General features: G+C 48.2%; 1 protein-coding gene across 1 annotated transcript in view; it reads left to right on the top strand.

Annotated features, from left to right (window-relative positions):
* Positions 1 to 555: 555 nt before the first annotated feature.
* Positions 556 to 24,050, top strand: part of LOC149428164 (semaphorin-3B-like) — a 33,563-nt gene continuing 10,068 nt past the window's right edge. The window contains exons 1-10 of the mRNA XM_089667643.1: positions 556 to 613; positions 8,194 to 8,313; positions 8,626 to 8,719; positions 9,529 to 9,648; positions 13,373 to 13,515; positions 15,730 to 15,847; positions 19,085 to 19,154; positions 19,744 to 19,888; positions 23,049 to 23,268; positions 23,357 to 23,448. Coding sequence (XP_089523769.1) covers positions 8,203 to 8,313; positions 8,626 to 8,719; positions 9,529 to 9,648; positions 13,373 to 13,515; positions 15,730 to 15,847; positions 19,085 to 19,154; positions 19,744 to 19,888; positions 23,049 to 23,268; positions 23,357 to 23,448 — 1,113 coding nt within the window. The 5' untranslated portion in view covers positions 556 to 613; positions 8,194 to 8,202. The remainder of the gene's footprint in view (positions 614 to 8,193; positions 8,314 to 8,625; positions 8,720 to 9,528; positions 9,649 to 13,372; positions 13,516 to 15,729; positions 15,848 to 19,084; positions 19,155 to 19,743; positions 19,889 to 23,048; positions 23,269 to 23,356; positions 23,449 to 24,050) is intronic.

The following is a 24,050-nucleotide window of genomic DNA, read 5'->3' as shown; positions in this document are numbered from 1 at the left end:
CCTTAGTCCCACCCTGTGGTTTGGGGTGGCCCTGTTAGGTTGGCTGTATGGGGCCCTGTGGTTTGGGGGGGGCCCTGTCTGGTTGGCTGTATGGGGCCCTGTGGTTTGGGGGGGCTGTTAGGTTGGCTGTATGGGGCCCTGTGGTTTGGGGGGGGCTGTTAGGTTGGCTGTATGGGGCCCTGTGGTTTGGGGGGCCTGTCAGGTTGGCTGTATGGGGCCCTGTGATTTGAGGGGGGCCTGTCAGGTTGGCTGTATGGGATCCTGTGGTTTTGGGGGGCCTGTCAGGTTGGCTGTAAGGGGCCCTGTGGTTTGGGGGGGGGGGCTGTCAGGTTGGCTGTAAGGGGTCCTGTGGTTTGGGGGGGCCCTGTCAGTTTGGCTGTATGGGGCCCCCATGGTTTCTAACAGCAGCCCTGGCTCCCTGTATTGATCTGTCTCAATATCTACAGCACAGAAGCAGATAAGGACATGCAATAAAATCATATCTGTATAACTAGCCAAGATAAGACTTCTCCACTGGAAATAATCATCTCTTCTGTTCTCCTCCAACCAGATTCACTGGCCGGCACTTGTGGAATGGCGGGAAGAATGCAACTGGGCAGGAAAAGACATCAATGTGAGTACAGAGGACCTACGGGGGGGCCATTTATTGGTTACAGCGTAATGGGCGGGGCTTTTGTATACAGAGGGCGGGCTTAGCTGCTAGATCAATCTGATGGTACAAACGAGAGATCCACGTCCAGTCATTAATGTTCCTCTTATCCCAATACAAGCCCACCGGACAGGTTCTGTCTGATTGCAAACTCTAGACTCCTTGCAGCCTTTAATGATATTAAACATCCACAAGGCTCCTGGTAGAAGGGACCATGTGACTTTTGCCTAGGCAAAATAACACATCGATTAATGTGAATTGTAACGATGGGTCCCCATTCACTGGGGTGACCACGGACACGTCACCCCGCATGACCAACATCATCGGAAATGGATCTATTGGTGACTTTGTTTATTATCTGGTGCCAGTGACGCATCCGCGGGACTCCAAAGCGGGTCACGTGTGCCAGGTGACACCGTCGCACCCATCGCTGCCCCTGGGCTCCCAGCCTGCTTTGCAACAGATTCCATGTTTACTTTCTGCATGCTGAGTCCCAGTATCCCGGGTCAAAGGTCACTGTGAAGTAGGAGGAAATCTGTGTAGAATAAATAAAGGTGCGGGCGATGGAAAGAAAGAGAGACGCCCAAGTGACAGCTGACCGTGACAGTCCCCCCAAGACCGAGATCCGTCCCTGGAAATCTCCCCGGGGCTCAGATTCACAGCAAAATCTGTTGTCACACACTATTATTATACATGTATATAGCTCTGACATATACCGCAGCGCTGTACAGAGAACACTCAGCCAGTCCCATCAGTCTCTGTACCAGAGGAGCTTACACTCTAATGTCCCCTCCCCCACAGTCACACACTATTATTATTATACATTTATATACAGTGAAGGAAATGTGTATTTGCTCCCCGGCTGATGCTGAATGTTCGCCCCTCACACAGAAATGATCGGTCTAACAATGGAATGTTCGCCCCTCACACAGAAATGATCGGTCTAACAATGGAATGTTCGGTGTAACACTGAGAGACAGAATTCAACAACAAATTCAGCAGAAATGCTTCTAACAAATGATGACGGATCTGCATGTTCATGAGGGAAAGAAGGATTTGATCCCCTTCACAAAACATGACTTAGTACTTGGCGGCAAATCCCTTGTTGGTAATCACAGAGGTCAGACATTTCCTGGAGTTGGCCCCCAGGTTCGCACACATCTCAGGAGGGATTTTGGCCCACTCCTCTTGGCAGATCCTCTCCAAGTCATTAAGGTTTGGTGGCTGACGTTTGGCAACTCGAACTTTCAGCTCCCTCCACAGATTTTCAATCGGATTAAGGTGTGGAGACTGGCTAGGCCACTCCAGGACCTTAATGTGCTTCTTCTTGAGCCGCTCCTTTGTTGCCTTGGCCGTGTGTTTTGGGTCATTGTCATGCTGGAACACCCATCCACCACCCATTTTCAATGTCCTGGCTGAGGGAAGAAGGTTCTCATCCAAGATTTGAGGGTACATTGCCCCGTCCATCGTCCCTTTGATGCGGTGCAGTTGTCCTGTCCCCTTAGCAGAAAAACACCCCCAAAGCAGAATGTTTCCACCACCATGTTTCACAGTTGGGATGGTGTTATTGGGGTCATAGGCAGCATTCCTCCTCCTCCAAACACGGCCAGTTGAGTTGATGCCAAAGACCTCGATTGTGGTCTCATCTGACCACAACACTTCCCACCAGTCCTCCTCTGCATCATTCAGATATTCAGTGGCAGACTTCAGACGGGCCTGGACATGTGCTTTCTTGTCAGAGGGACCTTGCGGGCACTGCAGGATTTCAGTCCTTGTCGGCGTAGTGTGTTACCAATTGTTCTCTTGGTGACTGTGGTCCCAGCTGCCTGGAGATCATTGACAAGATCCTCACGTGTAGTTCTGGGATGATTCCTCACTGTTCTCATGATCATTGACACTCCACGAGGTGAGATCTTGCATGGTGCACCAGACCTAGGGAGACTGACACTTGTTTTGTGTTTCTTCCATTTGTGAATGATTGCACCAACTGTTGTCACCTTCTCACCAAGCTGCTTGGCCATAGTTTGGTAGCCCAGTCCAGCCTTGTGTAGGTCTACCATCTTGTCCCTGACATCCTTGGACAGCTCTTTGGTCTTTGCCATGGTGGAGAGTTTGGAATCTGATGGTTTGATGGCTCCTGTGGACAGGTGTCTTTTATACAGGTAACACAATGAGATTAGCAGCACTCCCTTTAAGAGACTGCTTCTAATCTCAGCTTGTTACCTGTATGAAAGACACCTGGGAGCCAGAAATCCTGCTGAATGATAGGGGATCAAATCCTTCTTTCCCTCATGAACATGCAGATCAGTCATCATTTGTTAGACGCATTTCTGCTGAATTTGTTGTTGTATTCTGTCTCTCAGTGTTACACCGAACATTCCATTGTTAGACCGATCATTTCTGTGTGAGGGGCGAACATTCAACATCAGCAGGGGAGCAAATACGCATTTCCTTCACTGTAGCTGTGACATATACCGCAGAGCTGTACAGAGATCACTGAACCGGTCCCATCAGTCTCTGTAACAGAGGAGCTTACACTCTAATGTCCCCTCCCCCACAGTCAAACACTGTAATGACATACAGTCAGGTCCATAAATATTGGGACATGGACACAATTCTAACATTTTTGGCTCTATACACCACCACAATGGTTTTAAAATGAAAGGAACAAGATGTCAGCTTTAATTTGAGGGTATTTACATCCAAATCAGGTGAACGGTGTAGGAATTACAACAGTTTGCATATGTGCCTCCCACTTGTTAAGGGACCAAAAGTACTGGGACAGAATAATAATCATAAATCAAACTTTCACTTTTTAATACTTGGTTGCAAATCCTTTGCAGTCAATTACAGCCTGAAGTGTGGAACGCATAGACATCACCAGACGCTGGGTTTCATCCCTGGTGATGCTCTGCCAGGCCTCTACTGCAACTGTCTTCAGTTCCTGCTTGTTCTTGGGGCATTTTCCCTTCAGTTTTGTCTTCAGCAAGTGAAATGCTCAATCGGATTCAGGTCAGGTGATTGACTTGGCCATTGCAGAACATTCCACTTCTTTCCCTTAAAAAACTCTTTGGCTGCTTTTGCAGTCTGCTTTGGGTCATTGTCCATCTGCACTGTGAAGCGTCCAATGAGTTGTGAAGCATTTGGCTGAATATGAGCCGATAATATTCCCGAAACACTTCACAATTCATCCGGCTGCTTCTGTCAGCAGTCACATCATCAATAAATACAAGAGAAGCAGTTCCATTGGCAGCCATACATGCCCACGCCATGACACTACCACCACCATGCTTCACTGATGAGGTGGTATGCTTAGGATCATGAGCAGTTCCTTCTCCATCCTCTTCTCTTCCCATCACTCTGGTACAAGTTGATGTCGGTCTCATCTGTCCATAGGATGTTGTTCCAGAACTGTGAAGGCTTTTTTAGATGTCGTTTGGCAAACTCTAATCTGGCCTTCCTGTTTTTGAGGCTCACCAATGGTTTCCATCTTGTGGTGAACCCTCTGTATTCACTCTGGTGAAGTCTTCTCTTGATTGGTGACTTTGACACACATACACCTACCTCCTGGAGAGTGTTCTTGATCTGGCCAACTGTTGTGAAGGGTGTTTTCTTCACCAGGGAAAGAATTCTTCGGTCATCCACCACAGTTGTTTTCCGTGGTCTTCCGGGTCTTTTGGTGTTGCTGAGCTCACCGGTGCGTTCCTTCTTTTTAAGAATGTTCCAAACAGTTGTTTTGGCCACGCCTAATGTTTTTGCTATCTCTCTGATGGGTTTGTTTTGTTTTTTCAGCCTAATGATGGCTTGCTTCACTGATAGTGACAGCTCTTTGGATCTCATCTCGAGAGTTGACAGCAACAGATTCCAAATGCAAATAGCACACTTGAAATGAACTCTGGACCTTTTATCTGCTCATTGTAATTGGGATAATGAGGGAATAACACACACCTGGCCATGGAACAGCTGAGAAGCCAATTGTCCCAGTACTTTTGGTCCCTTAACAAGTAGGAGGCACATATGCAAACTGTTGTAATTCCTACACCGTTCACCTGATTTGGATGTAAATACCCTCAAATTAAAGCTGACAGTCTGCAGTTAAAGCACATCTTGTTCGTTTCATTTCAAATCCATTGTGGTGGTGTATAGAGCCAAAAATGTTAGAATTGTGTCCATGTCCCAATATTTATGGACCTGACTGTATACTCCTGTGTGAGTGGTAAGTCATTTTCTCCAGCGGTGGGCTGATATGGAGGTATGACTGTAGCTGTGTGGGGGAGGGGAGGGGGGGGGGGCTGATATGGAGGTATGATTGAAGCTGTGTGGGGGAGGAGATGGGGGGGGGCTGAGCAGGAATTCGATGAATCTGCGTTATCACATGCGTATATACATTCCTCTCCTTCATTGCGTCTATGGGATTCCTCCATATCTATAGAGCCATACAACGTCATCACCCCCCCACCCCCCACATACTTCCACAGGTCACAGCCCACCCGGGGGCACTATGGCCAGCACACTGCAGGGGGGTCTCAGAGCAAAGACCGGAGCAACCAATCAGGTCAACAGTTTAAAAAAAAAAAGAAAACGGACCAAAGCGGTATTAACCACGCAAAAGCGAACATTTCTACCAGTTTTCGATCTGACGGCTGCATTGGTTCTGAAGGTATGCCCCTCCCCCACGCTGTGCCAAATGGCTCCCATAGGAGGTGGTCCGGGAACATCTATTCCCCGAGCGGTCCTCGTGGGACTGACGCACCCAGAAGGGACCGGCGTTCCATCGCTCCCGGGATCACAGCTGCAAATCCTTGGCTTCTGAAGCAGAGGATGCGGATCATCAAGTACAATCTGTGCTTGATTAGCTGCATTACAGGGTAGGGGAGACATTGGGGGGGTCGTCTATTAGACCCCTGATGTCTCCATAAAGAGGACCTGTCACCTGCCCGATACTATCACACAGGGGGCTTGTTAAGCTAAATTTAAAAAAAGTGTAAAAAATAATAAATTATATAAAAGAAGTTAAAAATAATGAAAAAAAAATATTTAAAGCACCCCCACCCCCATATACATCCCTAGTCAAACACTCGGCGAGCATGTGTGTTCCAGCAAAATGTGAGGTATCGCCGCCATGTCAGAGCGAGAGTAATGCGCGATCACCATCACTTCCCTCTAAGCCAGGGGTCTCCAAACTGCGGCCCGGGGGCCAAATGTGGCCTTTTGCTTGTTTTTATCTGGCCCATGGAGCACTACTTCATTCACTGAAACCAATGATGGGGCACTATTCCTCCCTCTGACACCAATGATGGGGCACTATTCCTCCCACTGACACCAATGACGGGGCACTCTTCCTCCCTCTGACACCAATGATGGGACACTATTCCTCCCACTGATACCAATGATAGGTCACTATTCCTCCCACTGATACCAATGACGGGGCACTCTTCCTCCCTCTGACACCAATGACGGGGCACTATTCCTCCCACTGACACCAATGATGGGGCACTATTCCTCCCACTGATACCAATGACGGGGCACTCTTCCTCCCTCTGACACCAATGACGGGGCACTATTCCTCCCACTGACACCAATGATGGGGCACTATTCCTCCCACTGATACCAATGATGGGGCACTATTCCTCCCACTGACACCAATGATGGGGCACTATTCCTCCCACTGACACCAATGATGGGGCACTATTCCTCCCACTGACACCAATGATGGGGCACTATTCCTCCCACTGACACCAATGATGGGGCACTATTCCTCCCACTGACACCAATGATGGGGCACTATTCCTCCCCACTGATACCAATCATGGGGCACTATTCCTCCCACTGACACCAATGATAGGGCACTATTCCTCCCACTGACACCAATGATGGGGCACTATTCCTCCCACTGACACCAATGATGGGGCACTATTCCTCCCACTGACACCAATGATGTGGCACTAATCCTCCTACTGACACCAATGATGGGGCACAGTTCCTCCCAATGACACAAACAATGGGGCCCAATAACACCAGAGATGGGGCACATTCTTTCCAATGACACCATGATAGGGCACAATTCCTCCCAATGACACCATCATTGGTGCCCAATGATACCAATGATGGGAGACAATTCCTCCCAATGACACAAACAATGGGGCCCAATAACACCAGAGATGGGGCACATTCTTTCCAATAACACCATGATAGGGCACAATTCCTCCCAATGACACCATCATTGGTGCCCAATGACACCAATGACACAAACAATGGGGCTCAATAACACCAGAGACAGGGCACATTCTTTCCAACGACACCAGTGATGGAGCAAAATTCCTCGCATTGACACCAACAATGGTGCCCAATGATACCAACGATGGGACACAATTCCTCCCAATGACACCAATGATGGGGCACAGTTCCTCCCGATGACACAAACAATTGGGTCCAATAACACAAGATGGGGCATATTCTTTTCAATGACACCAGAGATGGGGCACAATTCCTCCCATTGACATCACTGATAGGGCACAATTCCTCCCAATGACACCAACAATGGGGCCCAGTGATACCAATGATGGGGCACAATTCCTCCCAATGACACCAATGATGGGACACTTATCCTCCCAATGACACCAATGATGGGGCACTTATCCTCCCAATGAAACCAATGATGGGGCACAGTTCCTCCCAATGACACAAACAATGGGGCCCAATAACACCAGCGACGGGGTACATTCTTTCCAATGACACCATGATGGGGCACAATTCCTCCCAATGACACCAACAATGGTGCCCAATGACACATTAGCGCCGCATCAAAATTGACGCCTTGTGTGGAGTCAGGAGTTGAAGCCTTTCAACGCCTCCCATTCAAGTCTATGGTGACGCCTGGCGGGCGTTTGCGGGGCGTTAATACCATTGAGTTCATTACAGGCATTTGTGGTGCGATTTTAACGCTTCTAAAATGCCTCACAACCGCGCACAGGGTGTCTGGGGAGTGTTTTCAACACCCGTAAAACGCCCATACAAAGCCTGTGAAACGCTACAGGGGCGCTTGGGAAGAAGTCAAGTGTGAACAAGTCCTAAATCTGCGTTTTGTTAAAAATTAGAAAAGATGTAACTGCCGCCATTTTAATCTCCGGGGCCTCTGCTTTCAGAAAATATATACTTTTTGAGGGGGGGGGGGGGTAAGTAATTTCTAGCAAAAAATGTAGATTTTTAAATTTATTTTTTTTTACATGTGCGTGAAAAAATTGCCCCAGTGGATGTGGAGACCATTGCAGGAGCCTAGATGGCGCTGTCATGGCGGCTGCTATGGGGCTGGCAGCGGTTGGGCGATCGTTTTGTCGGTTATTCGCTGAGATTGGAATTGGTGATCTGCAGAGCGGAGAGTTCAGGGTAGAGCTGGCTTAGTAAATTCCAGCAGGACGGGAGCTGTCAGTAAATCCCCCCCCAGGATGGAGGGTGGGGGGGGTGCGTAGGACCTGCCGGGAAGAAGCCGATAAATTGTGCAAGTCGTGACATTGCCGCTCACACAAGTATTTTCCCCCCTGCAGGTGGAATGTATGAATTATGTGAAGATCCTTCAGCTGTACAATCGCACTCACCTGTTCACCTGCGGCACCGGAGCCTTCCACCCCACCTGCGGCTACCTGCACGTGGGACAACGCACGGACGTAAGAAGGGGGGGAGGGGACACTCTACACATCCTCACCGCTTACTGCTTTGTATGAGTGGCATTGTGTGTCGTTGCTGGAAATGGCGTGCCAGGAGACCCTCGGATGCCGCCTGTGTGATGCGTTGTTTCAGGACGCTGCCTTTTGCTGTGTGACGTGAGAACTGACCGCAGCACTTAAGGCGTGCCGGAGTGGCCTTGCAAGACACCTGAGAGGCCACTAAGGCACACCTTGCGTGCACGGACAGTTGGACGCGGTGGGATGTTTGCGTTTTGCTGCAGAAAGCTGTACGGCATCGCGTGTGTTTTCCAGGACACGGTGTTTAGGCTGGACATGGCGAGGCTGGAGGATGGGAAAGGACGCTGTCCATACGACCCCAAGCATGCAGCGGCTTCAACGCTTATTGGTGAGTAGACATTTTCTGCACAACTCCCCCCCAATCTCCCCACAGAGGTAAAATTCATATACCAGGACTTGCAGTTTACAGCTTTCAATGCTGCTGGCTCCTGCTCTCTCAGTGCTGCTTCCCTGAACTTCTGGTGGACAGTGCAGGCTACAGAAAGTCTGTTAGCTTGGAGATGGGAGGAGCAGGGGTGTGTCTTGCCATCCCGGGTAACAGTGGACAGTGCAGTCTACAGCCAGTACGTTAGCGTGGTGATTGGAGGGGGAGGAGCAGGGGCGTGTCTTGCCATCCTTGTTATAAGGGGACAGTGCAGTCCACAGCCAATCTGTTAGCGTGGTGATTGGAGGGGGGAGGAGCACGGGCATGTCTTGCCATCCCGGGTAACAGTGGACAGTGCAGTCTACAGCCAGTACGTTAGTGTGGTGATTGGAGGGGGGAGGAGCAGGGGCGTGCCTTGCCATCCCAGGTAACAGTGGACAGTGCAGTCTACAGCCAGTAAGTTAGCGTGGTGATTGGAGGGGAAGGAGCAGGGGCGTGTCTTGCCATCCTTGTTATAAGGGGACAGTGCAGTCCACAGCCAATCTGCTAGCTTGGAGAAGGAAGGGGGAGGAGCTGGGGAGTGCCTTGTAATTCTGGGTAACAATGGACAGTGCAGTCTACATATATATGTGAAATTGTAAGATTTATAGAAGAAGCTTCTCCTGCTCGGGGTTGGATGTCCGATGGAAAGGTCCCCTCATTTCATATACCCCCCCCCATTATGTCTCCTCCTGCTGCACCCCGTGTAATTATATGCACCTCTCCCTTCCCAGGAGATGAACTCTACTCCGGAGTCGCCACAGACCTCATGGGACGGGACTTCACCATCTTCCGCAGCCTGGGACGGCGCCCGCCCCTGCGCACTGAGCAGCACGATTCCCGCTGGCTGAATGGTCAGTTCCTGGGTCCAGCGCCATCTGCTGGCCTATTTCCCTGTGATGTAGGCAGGGTCTTGGATAAGGCGGTACCACCAGTCCTCCTGTACGGGGGCCCAGGGCAGCAGGGGGGCATTGATGTGGGCAGAGAGACGGTAATCAAGACGGGTGGGGAAATCTCTGGAACTGATCCCCTGTATGACTCTCTCTGCAGCAGCTGAAATCCGGCTTCTCCTCTCCCTCCCGCTGGCTTTCAGCTGCTGCAGAGACAGTCATACAGGGGATCGGTTCCAGTAATTGCCCCCGGTACACTCATCACCCTCCCTGTGCACCAGGCCCCCCTGTACGCCCCCACACCCCCAGTGCTGCCGGCTGTCCTCCTTTCCTTCTCACCAGCAGCTGCAAGCACACAATAGGATCCTTCAGGATGGAGAGTGGGGGAGGGATCCGATAAATATGCCACATTAACCAGCCCCTTCCTTTCCTGAATAAACACAATTAGTGATCGGTACCAATCAGTCACTGTGTTCATTCATAACATAGGGAGCACTGGGATCAGGGAGCTGCTGGAAACTAGGAGGGAGCACTTGAATATCTAAAGCCGTTTAAAGTAGGGAGTGGGTAAACGCCCTGCCATTTTCTGTTATGTCAGGTGACTCATTGGGGAGATTTCCCTTCACTTCCTGTCTTGTTGACTCAACAGGAATTTCCAACATTAGGGAAATCCCCTCTTAGACAGCGGTCCCTGGAAGAGGTCCCTCTATTGGAATATTTTCCCTGTTCTGGTGGCAATTCTAAGGCTGGTTTCACGCTGCTGCGCTTAAAAACAAATAAAAAATATGCACAGGGCATTTTAAATGCATTATGTTCAAATTTAACGCAGCGCATATGTGAGGAATAGCCGGGTGTTGGGAACACCAGCACGTGCCAGCATCCTTAATTACCAGTGAACTGCAGAGCCAGCACCTGCCAGTGTTCTTGACAACCAGTGTTTGGTTGTTAAGGACGCTGGTGGGTGCCGGCTCCCTAACAACCAACTATTTACTGGTCGTTAAGGACACTGGTGGGTGCCGGCTCCCTAACAACCAGCTATTCACTGGTCATTAAGGATGCTGGTGGGTGCTGGCTCCACTATTCGCAGGTTGTTACAGACCTCAGAAGGTGCTGACTCCTTAACCAACGTTTTTGTAAAAAAAATTGTCATGTGACCGTGACCCCCCAAAAATGTACTGAAAAACACACCCCTGTGTGTTTCTGGTACGTCTCCATTCACTTAAAATCGAAGGTGCATTTTGGTGGCAATTCCAAGGCTGGATTCATGCTGCTGTGCTTTAAAACAAATATAAATTGTGCATAGCGCCTTTTAAATGCGTCTGGTTCAAATTTAATGCAGCAGATATGCGGTGAATAGCTGGTTGTTAAGGACGCCACCAGGTGCCGGCATTCTTAATTACCAGTGAATTGCAAAGCTGGAACCTGCCAGTGTCCTTGACAACCAGTGATTGGCTGGTTGTTAGGGACACTGGCAGGTGTCGGCTCCCTAACAACCAGCTATTCACTGGTCGTTAAGGACTCTGGCGGGTGCTGGCTCCCTAACAACCAGCTATTCACTGATCGTTAAGGACGCTAGCGGGTGTTGCCATGGCACTATATGATGGCGCTATATAAGTACCTCTAATAATAATAATATACCAGAGGCCAATGGGGAAGCAGACAATCATTGCAGTAGTTGACGCCACTACAGTTATAGCTGGATCCTGCATAAGCAGCTTCCCCTCTGCACACCAAGCACAGTACGTCACTCATTTGGCACTACCGCCATTCACAGAACGCCTGGTGGGTTTTTTAGGTGTACACTAGGGTTTCTCTGATTGGATGAGGTGGAGACTGTGACATCACCACCCCACCTCATCCAATCAGAGAATGGCTTGTATTCATTGTATTTAAAAAAAAATTACGTGCTCTATGAACGGTGGTGGTACCGAATGAATGCCTGCCCCTCACCCCCCCCCCCCCATGGTCAGTGTGCAGAGGGAATGCTGCTTGCATAGAACCTAAGCAGGAAGATATCGACTATCAATGTAGTAGCGCTGACTACTACTGTGATTGTCAGCTTCCCCGGCAGTTCTGAAATATGCATCGTACATCGTGCCAAGCTGGACCAATGTGAGTATGCAGCGAAGATACCTAGTTCAGCTTTAAAGGGCTGACACTGGCCGGGGGCGCTGGAATACTGGAGAGGCGGCTGTGATACTGGCAGCTGGCACTGATCATGGCGGTAGAGGCGGCTCCGCGCCGCCATGGACTGGCAATGATCGCAGACACCTTATTTGCCCTCGTGGGAGATATCTGGGGAGCGGCCGTCTGCTGTCTGGAGATGAGTGATTGATGCTTTCTAATAGTTGGCCATTAACTCCAGGGCAGCTATAAATAGTCGCATGTATTAGAAAGGTCGCAGACTGTAGAATAATTGGGACAAAGGAAAACGCAACAGCGGGCAGCCAATCATAATTCATCTTTCATTGCCCACCCGCCCACCCGGGAATGATACACACCGTCTGATTCCTGGCGGCAAAAACTCTTCAGCCCGGATTCCGTTTACCATTACAAATCTTTCCTAAATCTGTACAAAGTCCAATGTGACCGGAGGGGCCCCTGCGATCTCCCTGACCACATGTTGATCGGCAGAATCCGTCAGCAGACACTATGGGGGATATTTACTGAAACTGGAAAGCGCCAATCATTGGATGCGACTTGTCATGTGACTTGAACAGTTAAATCGCACGGTAAGTTGCATCGTTACAAATCTTTTCTAAATCTGTACAAAGTCCAATGTGACCGGAGGGGCCCCTGTGATCTCCCTGACCGCATGATGATCGGCAGAACCCATCAGCAGACACTACAGGGCGGTTTTTGCTGAAATTGGAGAGCACCAATCATTGGATGCGACTTGTCATGCGACTTGATCAAATTGCATGGCAAGTTGCATTCAGTGATTGGCAGTGGTACCATTCTAATCGGTGCACTGCACTACTTTTTGCGGATTTCGGGTGTGACTTGCATAGACATCTGTGCATGAAGTCGCACAGATGTCCACAAATTGCACCCGCAACTGGCAAAAGTAGTGCAGTGCACTGATTAGAATGGTTCCATTGCCAATCATTGGATGCGATTTATCATGTGACTTGAACAGGCAAATCGCACAGCAAGTTGCATCGTTACAAATCTTTACTAAATCTGTACAAAGTCCAATGTGACCGGAGGGGCCCCTGCGATCTCTTTGACCACATGATGATTGGCAGAACCCATCAGAAGACACTACGGGGGGGGCGGGATTTGCTGAAACTGTAGAACGCCAATCATTGGATGCGACTTGTCATGTGACTTGAACGATTAAATCGCCTGGCAATCTGCATTGTTACAAATCTTTCCTAAATCTGTACAAAGTCCAATGTGACCGGAGGGGCCCCTGTGACCTCTCTGACCACATGATGATCGGCAGAATCCATCAGCAGACACTATGGGGGGGATTTGCTGAAACTGTAGAACGCCAATCATTGGATGCGACTTGTCATGTGACTTGAACGGTCAAATCACATGGCAAGTTGCATCAGTGTGAATAAGGGCTGAAACCTGGAATCTGATTGGCTCCCATGCACAGCTGTACCAGATTCCACCACCGGATATGGAATTGTTACCGCAGAGTAAAGTTTGAGAATATTTTTCGTATTTTGTGTCTCAGAGCCGAAGTTCGTGAAAGTTTTCTGGATCCCGGAAAGTGAGAACCAAGACGACGATAAAATCTACTTCTTCTTCCGGGAGACGCCCGTCGAGGGGCTCGGAGGCGTCAAACAGTCGTACGCCCGGATCGGGCAGATTTGTCGGGTAATTGGACCGAGATATTGGCACTGACAGTATTAAACCCAAATGCGTTGATTTTACTGCAGCTTACCAGTTCTCAGATGCGGTGACTGCCTTGGTTTTCTTTTTTAGGTTTTCTTTTCCTTTATTTTCACCCGGTGATCTGGCCTGTCAGGCTGTTTTTCAAAAGAACAAGCTCTCTTGCAGTTACAGGGATGAGACAAACCATTTACCACTGGCGGGGGTGCTGACAAGGATCAGCGTGTATTAATGTACATAAAACCTTTATCCCAGAAGGAACAAAACTGTTACTGTAAATGATTATAAGTATTAGACCAATTTGTTAGTGTATTTAAATCTGCTAGTCCATCTACCACTCCCCTCACCCCAGACTGACAATGCAGCTCTCCCATTGTGCTTCCTGTGCTCCTTCATCCAGAGTGGGGGCGCTCTAATACAGAAGGAGAGTTACTGGCCAGATCACCAGGTGAAAACAGACAGTGAAAAAGTCTAAGGGCCGATTCACACTCCATGCGTTTCAGTTCCTTTTTTCCTGCATCCAAAACGCACAGAAATTAAGTGATATGGTTGTCAGTGTCGTAGTTCACATCAGCGCTTGCAGTTCCAGTGCGCTTTGGTTGCAGAAAAAAAAGTTTTTTTCTGCACAGAACTGTACTGGAACGCAGTAAAACACATCAAAAACGCACCGGAATGCACTGGAACGCACATGTCCCTAATTGAGGGGGAAAAGTGAACTAGAATCCATAAAAAACGTACTGGAACACGTCAAAAACGCATCAGAAGTAGGTTATATGGTGGTCAATGTTATAGTTAGCATCAGCGCTTGCAGTTTCGGTGCGTTCCTGATGCAGAAAAAAAAAGTCGAGCAGGCTGCATATTTTCTGCACAGAACTGTACTGGAACGTGGTAAAATGCATCAAAAACGCACCACAAATGCACTGGAATGCACATGTCCCTATTTAAATTGAGGGGGAAAAGCGAACTAAAATCCATAAAAAATGCACTGGAACGCGTCAAAAACGCATCAAAAGTAGGTTATATGGTGGTCAATGTCATAGTTTGCATCAGCGCTTGCAGTGTCGGTGCGTTCCGGATGCAGAAAAAAAAGTAGAACGGGCTGCATTTTTTCTGCACAGAACTGTACTGGAACGCGATAAAATGCACAAAAAATGCACCGGAATGCACATGTCCCAATTTAAATTGAGGGGGAAAAATTGCACTGGAACACGTCAAAAACGCATCAGAAGTAGGTTATATGGTTGTCAGTGTCGCAGTTCACATCAGCGCTCGCAGTTTCGGTGCGTTCTGGATGCAGAAAAAAAAAGTAAAACAGGCTGCCTTTTTTCTGCACAGAGCTGTACTGGAACGCAGTAAAACGCATCATAAACGCATCGGAATGCACTGGAAAGCACATGTCCCTATTTAAATTGAGAGGAAAAGATGAACTAGAATCCATAAAAAATGCATTGGAACGCCTCAAAAATGCACTAGAACGCGTCAAAAACACATCAATAATGAATTGGAACACGTCAAAAAAACGCAAAAAAAAGTGCATGCAAAAACGCATCTGTACTGCATTTCTATACTGTGAACTGGTCCCAAGGGTCGGGTCACACTATAGAAACGCAGTCCTGATGCGTTCTGGATGCTTTTCCACATGCACATTTTTGACGCGTTGTGGTGTGTTTGATGCGTTTGACGCGTTCCGGTGTGGTTTTTTTTATACATTCCAGTTCGTTTTTTTCCCCTCTCTTTTTGTTCAATGTAAATAGGGACATGTGCATTCCGATGCGTTTTACCGCGTTCCAGTACAGTTCTGTGCAGGAAAAATGCCGCCTGTTCTACTTTTTTTTTTCTCCACCTGGAACTGCGAGCGCTGATGTGAACTATGACCCTGACAACCATATCACTGACTTTCTGTGCGTTTTGGATGCAGAAAAAAAAGCAACTGAAACGCATGTCGTGTGAACTGGCCCTAAACAAAAGAAGAAAACGAATGCAGCCGCCACATGTAATGATTGGTAAGCTGCAATATGTAGGAGATTTTTGGGGTTCAATGATGACCACAGCAGAAGGAATGCTGGTTCGGGGTTAGTAGCTATTAGTAATAATATCGATGTTGCAGGATAATATTCGATTGGTCGATTCTCCCCGATCTCGTCATGCTCAGCTCTCGGTTGGCCTTTGTATAATGGAGACATTCTCTCTCCTCTGCAGAATGATGTGGGAGGTCAGCGCAGTTTAGTCAATAAATGGACAACATTCCTGAAGGCGCGACTTGTCTGCAGCATGCCGGGAACCGACGGAGGAGGGGACACTTACTTTGATGAGCTTCGTAAGTATTGACACCGACCTAGAGAAATGAGTGCCTGAATACGGAGAGGTATAGAGCGGATCCCTCCTGAATACGGAGAGGTATAGAGCGGATCCCTCCTGAATACGGAGAGGTATAGAGCGGATCCCTCCTGAATACGGAGAGGTATAGAGCGGATCCCCCCTGAATACGGAGAGGTATAGAGCGGATCCCTCCTGAATACGGAGAGGTATAGAGCGGATCCCTCCTGAATACGGAGAGGTATAGAGCGGATCCCTCCTGAATACGGAGAGGTATAGAGCGGATCCGTCCTGAATACGGAGAGGTATAGAGCGGATCCGTCCTGAATACGGAGAGGTATAGAGCGGATCCCTCCTGAATACGGAGAGGTATAGAGCGCATCCCTCCTGAATACGGAGAGGTATAGAGCGGATCCCTCCTGAATACGGAGAGGTATAGAGCGGATCCGTCCTGAATACGGAGAGGTATAGAGCAGATCCCTCCTTAATATGGAGAGGTATAGAGCGGATCCCTCCTGAATACGGAGAGATAGAGCGGATCCGTCCTGAATATAGAGAGATAAAGAGCGGATCCGTCCTGAATATAGAGAGATAAAGAGCGGATCCCTCCTGAATATAGAGAGATGTAGAGCGGATCCCTCTTGAATATGGAGAGATATAGAGCGGATCCCTCCTAAATATGGAGAGATGTAGAGCGGATCCCTCCTGAATATAGAGAGATGTAGAGCAGATCCCTCCTAAATATGGAGAGATGTAGAGCGGATCCCTCCTGAATATAGAGAGATATAGAGCGGATCCCTCCTGAATATAGAGAGATATAGAGCGGATCCCTCCTGAATATAGAGAGATATAGAGCGGATCCCTCCTAAATACAGAGAGATATAGATCTATATGGCTGTTAGTACAGAAGATTCTGAGTTGGGTTTGGGATATGAGATGATAGGATCACTGTTGGGTTTTAGTGAAGAAAGCCTACAGGGGCCCCAAAGGCCCTTCACCAGAGTTCTCTTTCAATGACACCATCTTGCTGCAGGGCAGACGACTCGGTGACACCTGTGAGCTGATGAAAAGCACAAGACATCTGGACGCAGCTGTGCTGGATCATGGCTCTGTGCCAGTAATGTGCTCAGGAGTCGTCCGTCACATCTGGGATCAGGTGGAGATCAAACAGATTTCTGCTCTTTTATTTCATTCTATTTTTAAGCCAAAAGTTAACAGAAAATGTCAGAGAATCGCTGAGACACAAAAACCTGAAACAGCTTTCCTGCAGAGCTTGTCTGACCTGAAAATAACTCTCTCCTCTCCGCTCTCTCTCGCCTCTCCGCTCTCTCTCTCCTCTCCGCTCTCTCTCTCCTCTCCGCTCTCTCTCGCCTCTCCGCTCTCTCTCTCCTCTCCGCTCTCTCTCTCCTCTCTCTCTCTCCTCTCCGCTCTCTCTCTCCTCTCTCTCTCTCCTCTCCGCTCTCTCTCTCCTCTCCACTCTCTCTCTCTCTCTCTCTCCTCTCCACTCTCTCTCTCTCTCTCTCTCCTCTGCGCTCTCTCTCTCTCTCCGCTCTCTCTCCTCTCCGCTCTCTCTCTCTCCTCTCCGCTCTCTCTCTCTCCTCTCCGCTCTCTCTCTCTCCTCTGCGCTCTCTCTCTCTCCTCTGCGCTCTCTCTCTCCTCTGCGCTCTCTCTCTCTCTCCGCTCTCTCTCCTCTCCGCTCTCTCTCTCTCCTCTCTCTCTCTCTCCTCCCTCTCTCCTCTCCTCTCTCTCCCTCCCTCTCCTCTATTCTGCTTTCTTCTCTTCTCATTTCCTCTCTATCCACGTCTCTCTTCTTTCCTCCTCTTCTTCTTCTTCTTACTCTTCTCTTCACTTTCTTTTCCTCTCTCTTCTCTTCTCCTTTCTCTCTTTTCCTCTATCCTTTTCTCCCTTTCCCTTCTCTCCTCTTCTTCTCTTCTCTTTCCTCCCTCTCCTCTCACTTCTCTTTTCTCTCTCTCTTCCCCTGTCTCCTTTTCCTTTTCCCTTCTCTGTTCTCCTCTCTCTTTTCCTCTCTCTCTCCTCGTTTTCTTCTCTTGCTTCTCTTTTCTCTTTCTTCTCTTCTCTCTTTTCCTTTTCCCTCTTCTCTTCTTTTTCTTTATGTCCTCTTCTCCTCTCTCTCTCCTCTTCTTATTCTCTCTCCTTTTCCTCTCTCTCTTCTCTTTTCCTCCATCCTCTTTTCTCTCTTTTTCTCTCTCTCCTCTCACTTCTTTTCTCTCTCTCCTCTCCTGTCTGTTTTCCTTTTCTCTTCTCTTTTTCTCTCTCTCTTCTCCTGTCTCTTTTCCTTTTCTCTTCTCTGTTCTCCTCTCTCTCTCCTCGTTTTCTGCTCTCACTTCTCTTATCTCTTTTCCTCTCTCCGCTCTCTTTTCCCTCTTCTCTTCTTTCTCTTTTCCTTTCTGTCATTTTCTCCTCTCTCTCCTCTTTTCTCTCTTTTCCTCTCTATCCTTTTCTCTCTTTCCCCTCTCTCCTCTTCTTATTCTCTTTTTCCTCTCTCCTCTTACTTCTCTTTTCTCTCTCCTCTCCTGTCTGTTTCCCTCTCTCTTCTCCTCTTTCTCTTCTTCTTCTCCTCCTCTCTCTCTTCGTTTTTCTTCTCTCACTTCCCTTTTCTCTGTCTTCTCATCTCTCTTTTGCTCACTCTCCTCTCCTCTCTCTTTCCCTCTTCTCTTCTCTCTTCTCCTTTCTGAACTCTTCTCTCTCTCTCTTTTCTTTCTTTCTTCTCTCTCTCTCTCCCTCCCTTTCCTCTCTTCTGCTTTCTTCTCATTTCCTCTCTATCCACTTTTCTCTCTTTTTCCTCCTCTTCTTCTTATTCCTCTCTTTTCCTCTCTCTCTTCTCTTTTCCTCTATCATTTTCTTTCTTTCCCCTCTCTCCTCTTATTTTCTTCTCTTTTCCTCTGTTCCTCTCTCTCCTCTCACTTCTCTTTTCTCTCTCTTCTCCTGTCTCTTTTCCTTCTCTTTTCCTCTCCTCTCTCTCCTCATTTTCTTTTCTCGCTTCTCTTTTCTCTTTCTTCTCTTCTCTCTTTTTCTCACTCTCCTCTCTCTTTTCCTCCTCTTTCTCTTTTCCTTTATGTCCTCTTCTCCTCTCTCTCTCTCTCTCTCTTCTTCTCACTCTTCTTTTTTTTTTTCCTCCTTCTTTCCCTCTCCATCTTCTTCTCTCCGTCACCCCTTCTTTCTATCTCTTGTCTCCTCTCTTTCCCCTCTTCTCTCTCCTTCTCTTTCCATTCTGTAGGTGATGTTTTCCTGTTGCAGACCAGAGACAGAAGGAATCCTCTCATCTACGCTCTCTTCTCCACCTCCAGGTGAACGATCATTATCTCACTGGCTGGTAACTGTCATCTTACATTTCATTGGGCCGGCCATATACTGTTTGAATTTTGGTCATTTTTTAATAAACTGCCCAAAATGTTCTTAATTAGTGGCCCTGACAGCCTCCTCCAGCCCTATGTACTTCCTATGAAAATTGTCGGCCAAAGTGCAGCTGCATCCAATCAGATGCAGCCACTGTTCCGGTATTCTGTCAGCCAAATAAGAAAAACAAAAAACGTATGGCCAGCTTTAGTTGCTATTGGCTACTGCACTTTGCACACCATGTTTTGCTTTTTGGGTGTCAAGTGTGCTTTTCCTTTCATTCAATGTCAATGTCTCTTAGATTGTAAGCTCCCAGGATCAGGACCTCCTATCCCTCTTGTATTGAACTGTATTGTTGCTGTATTGTCTCCCCTTCTATTGTAAAGTGCTGAGCAAACTGTTGGCGCCATAAATCCTGTATAATAATAATAAAGGAAATGTATGATATGGGAATACTGGAAAATGATACAAAGTTGCTGCATATTGCTCTGAATGTGGAAGTCGCCTAAAACCAATTTCTTTTCCACGTTCTTTCCTTAGCTCGGTGTTCCGTGGCTCCGCGATTTGCGTCTACACCATGAATGACGTCCGCAGAGCCTTCCTGGGGCCCTTTGCTCACAAGGAGGGGCCCAACTACCAGTGGGTGTCCTATCAGGGTAGAGTGCCATACCCCCGGCCTGGCATGGTGAGTCATGAGATGCTGGGGGGGTCTGACTTTCCCTTTATTGATAGATTGTAAGCTCTGTTGGGTAAACAATTATTGGATGTGTATTTGGTGATTGGACATCATCGTGTATTATGATAGTGACTTACTGGGGGGTTATTTACTAAAACCAGAGAGTGGAAAACCTGGTGCAGCTCTGCATAGAAACCAATCAGCTTCCAGGTTTTATTGTCAAAGTCTCCATGCACACAGGGACATGTGTAAAGTCACGTTAACCTCCCTAGCGGTCTGATTATGTCAGTATTTCTGTGCTCAAAGCGGTACATTTTTTTGCATGGAAATATGTCGTTTTTTTATTGTAGGGCTGTAATTTTTAGGAATAACTCACTGAAATCTGTCCGAACAAGAGTCTAGTAAATATCTCGGGGATGTTTAAAATTTGAAACATGAAATCATAAATTATAATTTAATAAATAATCATTAAAAAAAATATAATAATAATAAATGTAATTCAATAATATAATCAAACCAAAAACACTGAAATGTGAAATAGAGCGCCAAGTTCGCACATCGCTGAGCAAAGTCGCAGAATCGTTTTCAGTGTCTGATGAGGAATTTCCCCCACGAATCATTATCACTCAATTCTGCAAGTGGTTCTGATTTACTATCGCTGTTCTCTAGCCGGTCTAAAACCGCGTCTGACCTAAAGGGACGCTTTTGGACGCCATGGACGTTTCTCAGTTTCCAGGCAGAAAGAACATTCAAAATGCAGGCAGGGCGCCGGACAAAGCACTCGGGACAATATGTATGTGAAATGGTTTGATGCTTTGGAATACTATGTGATTTTAGTGTATTTAGTGAATGTTACTTTTTGACATTTTTAAATTTGCCGCCAGTTCCGTCCCCCGTATGTCCCGATGTCACAGGGGACGGAACCCAGAAGACAGATACCGGCATCGGCCGGAGGACATTGCCGGGGACACTGCAGGAGGGACATCGCGGGAGCGCAGGACAAGAAAAGTGAAGAAGAGATCCCGGAGCAACGCTGCAGTGTATTCCCGAGTGTAGCTCGGGGGGGTTACCGCTTGTGGTGCTGAAACTTTACCCCGAGCTACACTCAGGAACACCGAGAGGGGGCTTAAAAACATCAGTTTCTCAGCGGTTTTTACAGTTTTCCCACATTTTGTCGCGTTTGCATTTTTTAGAGGTTTTTTTTACCAAAAAGAATTTAATTTTTTTTGGTCAAGAAAACATCCAAAAATACTGGTTTACTGTGATTTACCGCGTTTTACCATGTTTTTACAGCTAAAAAAACTCCTCTAGAAATCCACTAGTCCTGGGTTTTTCCAGCCAAAAAATGTTAATGTCCATATACGTTGTGTATGGACACGTAGGATAACATGCTGGGGGGTTACTGGCTGTAGAAAAAAAAATGTCAAAAGCCAAAAACAGCCGCTGTAAAAACGTCTCGTGTGCGTGAGGAATTCACACCGATCCGGCTCTGAAATCGTGCGACTTCCAGTGAAGACGTGCAATTTCAAAGTTGGATGTCATTCCGACTTGAGGTGCGACTTGCAAGACATCTACCTAGATATCTATGCACGTCGCACCTGAAGTAGCGCGTGCACTACTTTAGAAATCGGTGCAGCTCCGACCAAGTTGGAATCGCATTGATATTTGTTTCAGGTACTTGTATAGCGCCATCAATTTACGCCGCGCTTTACATATAAATTGTACATTCACATCAGTCCCCGCCCCCGAGGAGCATACAATCTAAGGTCCCTAACTCACATTCATACATACACATACTAGGGACAACTTAGACAGGAGCCAATTCACCAGCATGTCTTTGGAGGGTGGGAGGAAATCGGAAACCCACGCAGGCACAGAGAGAACATGCAAACTCCAGGCAGGTGGTGCCGTGGTTGGGATTCAAACCGACGACCTTAATACTACCGGGTGGAAGTAGTAACCCCTTAGCCACTGTGCTGCTCATATTCTCTCCCCTCCCCCCCCCCCCCCCCCCATATGCCACCCTCCATCGTATTCTCTCCCCTCCCCCCCCCCCTCCCCAGTGTATTCTAACAGACACATGGAGAACATGCAAACTCCAGGCAGGTGGTGCTGTGGTTGGGATTCGAACCAATGACCCGAGTACTGCCAGGCGGGAGTGCTAACCATTTAGCCCCTGTACAGCCCATATGACCGCTTTAATTGCAGACAATAGAGTGCAACTTGTCATGCGATTGTGCAACTCGCATGGCATGGCAAATCGCATAGCAAGCCACACCCGCTGTGACTGGAGTGCAACTGAGCAAGCTGAAGCTAGAAGCTGATTGGCTCCCATGCACAGCTGCACCAGATTCAGTGCTCCAGTTTTAGTAAATCCCCCTACCCCCACTGTGTCCTGAGCTACTTCTCTCTCTCTCCCCCTCCTCCCACTGTGTCCTGAGCTTCTTCTTCTCTCTCTCTCCCCCTCCTCCCACTGTGTCCTGAGCTTCTTCTTCTCTCTCTCTCCCCCTCCTCCCACTGTGTCCTGAGCTACTACTTCTCTCTCTCCCCCTCCTCCCACTGTGTCCTGAGCTACTACTTCTCTCTCTCCCCCTCCTCCCACTGTGTCCTGAGCTACTACTTCTCTCTCTCTTCCCCTCCTCCCACTGTGTTCTGAGTTACTTCTTCTCTCTCCCTCCTCTAGTGTCCCAGTAAAACATTTGGAAGTTTTGATTCCACCAAAAGCTGATTGGCTCCCATGCACAGCTGCACCAGATTCAGTGCTCCAGTTTTAGTAAATCCCCCGAGCTACTACTTCTCTCTCTCCCCCTCCTCCCACTGTGTCCTGAGCTACTTCTCTCTCCCCCTCCTCCCACTGTGTCCTGAGCTACTTCTCTCTCCCCCTTCTCCCACTGCGTCCTGAGCTACTTCTTCTCTCTCTCTTCCCCTCCTCCCACTGTGTCCTGAGCTTCTTCTTCTTCTCTCTCTCTCCCCCTCCTCCCACTGTGTCCTGAGCTACCTCTTCTCTCTCTCTCTCTCTCTTCCCCTCCTCCCACTGTGTCCTGAGCTACCTCTTCTCTCTCTCTCTCTCTCTCTTCCCCTCCTCCCACTGTGTCCTGAGCTACTTCTCTCTCTCTCTTCCCCTCCTCCCACTGTGTTCTGAGCTACTTCTTCTCTTTCCCTCCTCTAGTGTCCCAGTAAAACATTTGGAAGTTTTGATTCCACCAAAAGCTTTCCGGATGACGTCCTGCAGTTTGCCCGCAACCACCCGCTCATGTTCAACCCAGTGGTGCCCGGATCCGGAAGGCCAATCTTCCTCCGCAGTCACAATGGGGTCACCCTAACCCAGCTGACCGTAGACAGGGTGACGGCCGCTGATGGAGAGTATGACGTCATGTTCATTGGAACAGGTACCCCGACTTTACACTGCAGCCAGTCCTTGCATATTGTGTGTGCAATGCTCAGAGGTCCTGATTGCACTCCTTCTGTCCCCCCCAGATGTTGGCTCGGTGCTGAAGGTCATATCGGTGCCCAAACACAGCTGGCATCACCGGGAGGAGCTGGTCCTGGAGGAGCTGCAAGTCTTCAAGGTAACTAAACCCAGATATAGTGAAGGAAATGTGTATTTGCTTCCCGGCTGATGTTGAATGTTCGCCCCTCACAAAGAAATGATCGGTCTAAACATCGAATGTTCGGTGTATTGTAACACTGAGAGACAGAATACAACAACAAATTCAGCAGAAATGCGTCTAACAAATGATGACTGATCTGCATGTTCATGAGGGAAAGAAGGATTTGATCCCCTTCACAAAACATGACTTAGTACTTGGTGGCAAATCCCTTCTTGGCAATCACAGAGGTCAGACGTTTCCTGTAGTTGGCCCCCAGGTTCGCACACATCTCAGAAGGGATTTTGGCCCACTCCTCTTGGCAGATCCTCTCCAAGTCATTAAGGTTTGGTGGCTGACGTTTGGCAACTCGAACTTTCAGCTCCCTTCACAGATTTTCCATCGGATGAAGGTTTGGAGACTGGCTAGGCCACTCCAGGACCTTAATGTGCTTCTTCTTGAGCCGCTCCTTTGTTGCCTTGGCCGTGTGTTTTGGGTCATTGTCCTGCTGGAACACCCATCCACCACCCATTTTCAATGCCCTGGCTGAGGGAAGAAGGTTCTCATCCAAGATTTGATGGTAC

The sequence above is a fragment of the Staurois parvus genome, unplaced genomic scaffold (assembly GCF_062004578.1).
Source record: "Staurois parvus isolate SC_StPar_1 unplaced genomic scaffold, SC_StPar_1.0 ptg003455l, whole genome shotgun sequence".
In the NCBI taxonomy this organism is placed as follows: domain Eukaryota; kingdom Metazoa; phylum Chordata; class Amphibia; order Anura; family Ranidae; genus Staurois; species Staurois parvus.
Note: the sequence above shows the minus strand (reverse complement) of the source record. Positions and strands in the feature narration are given on the sequence as shown.